The sequence below is a fragment of the Fukomys damarensis genome, unplaced genomic scaffold (genome assembly GCF_012274545.1).
Source record: "Fukomys damarensis isolate Sample0158 unplaced genomic scaffold, DMR_v1.0_HiC HiC_scaffold_38, whole genome shotgun sequence".
Classification (NCBI taxonomy): Eukaryota; Metazoa; Chordata; class Mammalia; order Rodentia; family Bathyergidae; genus Fukomys; species Fukomys damarensis.
Window position 1 is genome coordinate 70,080,604 of NW_022900950.1, and position 2,479 is coordinate 70,083,082.

Here is a 2,479-nt window from a genome sequence, read left to right on the forward strand (position 1 = left end):
TTCCCCCGACGGCCGGCTGGGCGGGCCTGGTCTCCCCGGCAGGACCCCGATCTCCAGCTGCACGCCGGGTGCAGGATTTTGTTATTCCTTTTAAGTAGGAATGGGGTGCAAGAAGAGGAGCCGCCTTCTTTCGGTCTGCGTCTAACTCTGATCGGGCTGGTGGGTGCTCAGTTTCCCGTAGTAGGAAAACTGCTTATAAAGGCGAAACAAAATCAGACTTCCCTTCGGTCCGCACCTCCTTTCCCCGCGGCCCCTCTGGGTGGGTGGCGCGGAGCGCTGTAAAGTCTAGCATCTCAAATGTGCGCACAAGGGAAAGAAAGAAAAGTTTTGACGCTCCCTACAGTTTGCTTAGCAGGGTTCACATTTTCGCGGTTTTGAATTGAGGGACTTTGGAATTTGGCCCGAGCGCCCTGGCGGTTTGGTGCGGGAAAGCACTGGGGGGAGCCAGGTGGCCGGTGTTCGGGCGCCTCCGAAGCGCTGTCAAGCCTTGCAAGAGGGGACAGCTGAAGACAGCAGGGATTTTCTGTATTTTGCGATTCTTTTCCCAGGGCACCAGGGTGGCTTAGCCGGGATTTGTGTAATTGATACAAGATGCTGATTGTGTATAGCTGTTAGGAAAAATATTCCTTGAAAGAACCAACTTCAGCTTAGCGGGAATCTGCCTTTGGGAGTCCGCGGTCTTATTCTCCCTCCCGCTTTTATCTGGCTTTTATGAATGACCCCAGCGAAAGGAAAGAAAGAACACTTTTGATCTGGCAAATGTTTTTCTGCTCAAATATGTTTCCACTAGCAAAATGCATAACCCCTTTCTTATATTTCCTACCAGTGCTCATGGTGTCTGTTTCTTGTTGAAGGGTATCTACACCAAGTATTGAGCTCAAGTTAATCCTACTAGTCACTGTTTGCTTGCATAAACCAGAGTGAAGTGCAATATTTAACTTTGCTGACAACATGCCGGTGAGTTTCTGGTTTACTTTCTGCCAGAATTTATTATAGACAGCTCATTGCATGGAAGAAGTTGGTGCCACAAATTATAAGCAAGCTCTCCTGAGAGGCAGAAACCCTCCAAATCCTGTCTTTCCATCTGTCACAGTTTGCCTGAATGTTCTGGTAAAGATACTAACTTTATTCCCAAAGTTTGAGAGTGGCAGTGTTTCTTTTTTCTAGCTTTTAGTGCTAAAGAGAAGATTGTGTGGGTGAGAGAGGAGCAGGTAGGGAGTTTGTTTTTTTGTTCTGCTTGTTTTTGTACAGTGAATGGACCCAAGGGCCTTTGCACTGATCTATATTGCACACCCCCCTCCTTTTCTTTTTCAATTTTGCTGAGTTGCCTGGGCTGGAACTTGGGATTCTCCTGCCTCAGCCTTCTAGAGTGCTGGGATTACAGGCATGCCCTACCCCACCTGGCTGTGGAGAATAATATATTTGATGAACTACTGATAAAGGAAGTTGAATACATCTTTCACATGGTTTATGAAAGCTGCTGTGAGCTGTACTGGCACATTAACCATAAGGTTTGAAAATACAGTAGGAAAAGGCCCTACTTTGGGGGCTTGCAAGGAAATGTGATATTAACCAGGGAGAAAATTTTAAAAAAAAGCTTGTCTTAAAAAGGATCTCCCCAAGCATGAGGGAAAGTGTAAATGTGTGTGTGTAGTTTGATGCTTATAGCAGTTTCCTAAGGAGGCATTTTACGTTCTGTAGTAGATAAAACAGGCTAACTCAAATGCGCCAGAGGGGGATTTGAACTCAGATCTGCCTGACTGATTAGGCTATGAAAAGTTAGTGAGTCTCATCTAGTTCATTTCAGATGTGGAGCTTAGAGTAAATCATCCCTAAAATTTTTTCAGAAAATAACTTTCTGTGAGTCTGTGAAGTCCAACTGAGGACGCAAGAAAGAGGTGAGAATCAGTGGCACAACATTAAAGAAATGTAGGATCCGGGGGCCAGGGATTTGGCTCAGTGGTTCTGCTTTCCTGCAAGAGCAAGGACCTTAGTTTGATCCCCGGTACCAAAAAATAACAATAAAAAAAAAGAAATGTAGGATCTGGCTTTTGCGTTTGGTACCCTCTGGAGTCTTCGTGATGAGATTGACATGTGAGAAAGTCAGAGCAGGGGCCAGGATTTAGCTCAGTGGCACCTTACCTGCCTTGCAAGTGCAAGGTCCTCAGTTCAATTCCCGGAACCACACAAAAAAAGGGTGGGGGTGCAAAGGTTTATGACTGTGTCCAGATTGAGGGGTGAGAGTGTTTCATAGATGCCTTGAGGAACAAGCTCAGTGCAGATAGAAACTGTGGAAATAGTTGGAGAGATCCTTAAATTTGATTTCAGGAGGGGGAAGACTATGCCTCAGGGCTGCTGGGAGGGTTTTGCTGCTTGGTAGAACGTGAGAGTTGTGTGACACACTTAGTGAGAAAGATGAAGATGCCTGGGAAGGCATTGGCAGGGTGGGTGGGTGGGTGGGGGGCCAGGAATATGACTG

At 46.4% G+C, this 2,479-nt stretch overlaps 1 protein-coding gene across 2 annotated transcripts in view; it reads left to right on the plus strand.

The window, feature by feature from the left end:
* The first annotated feature begins 936 nt into the window (after positions 1-936).
* The window catches only part of Gab1 (GRB2 associated binding protein 1), a 123,011-nt gene continuing 121,468 nt past the window's right edge, over positions 937-2,479 (plus strand). For both annotated transcript variants that reach the window (XM_033759883.1, XM_033759884.1), the window contains exon 1: positions 937-957. In XM_033759883.1, the coding sequence (XP_033615774.1) occupies positions 952-957 (6 nt within the window). In that variant the 5' untranslated portion in view covers positions 937-951. The remainder of the gene's footprint in view (positions 958-2,479) is intronic.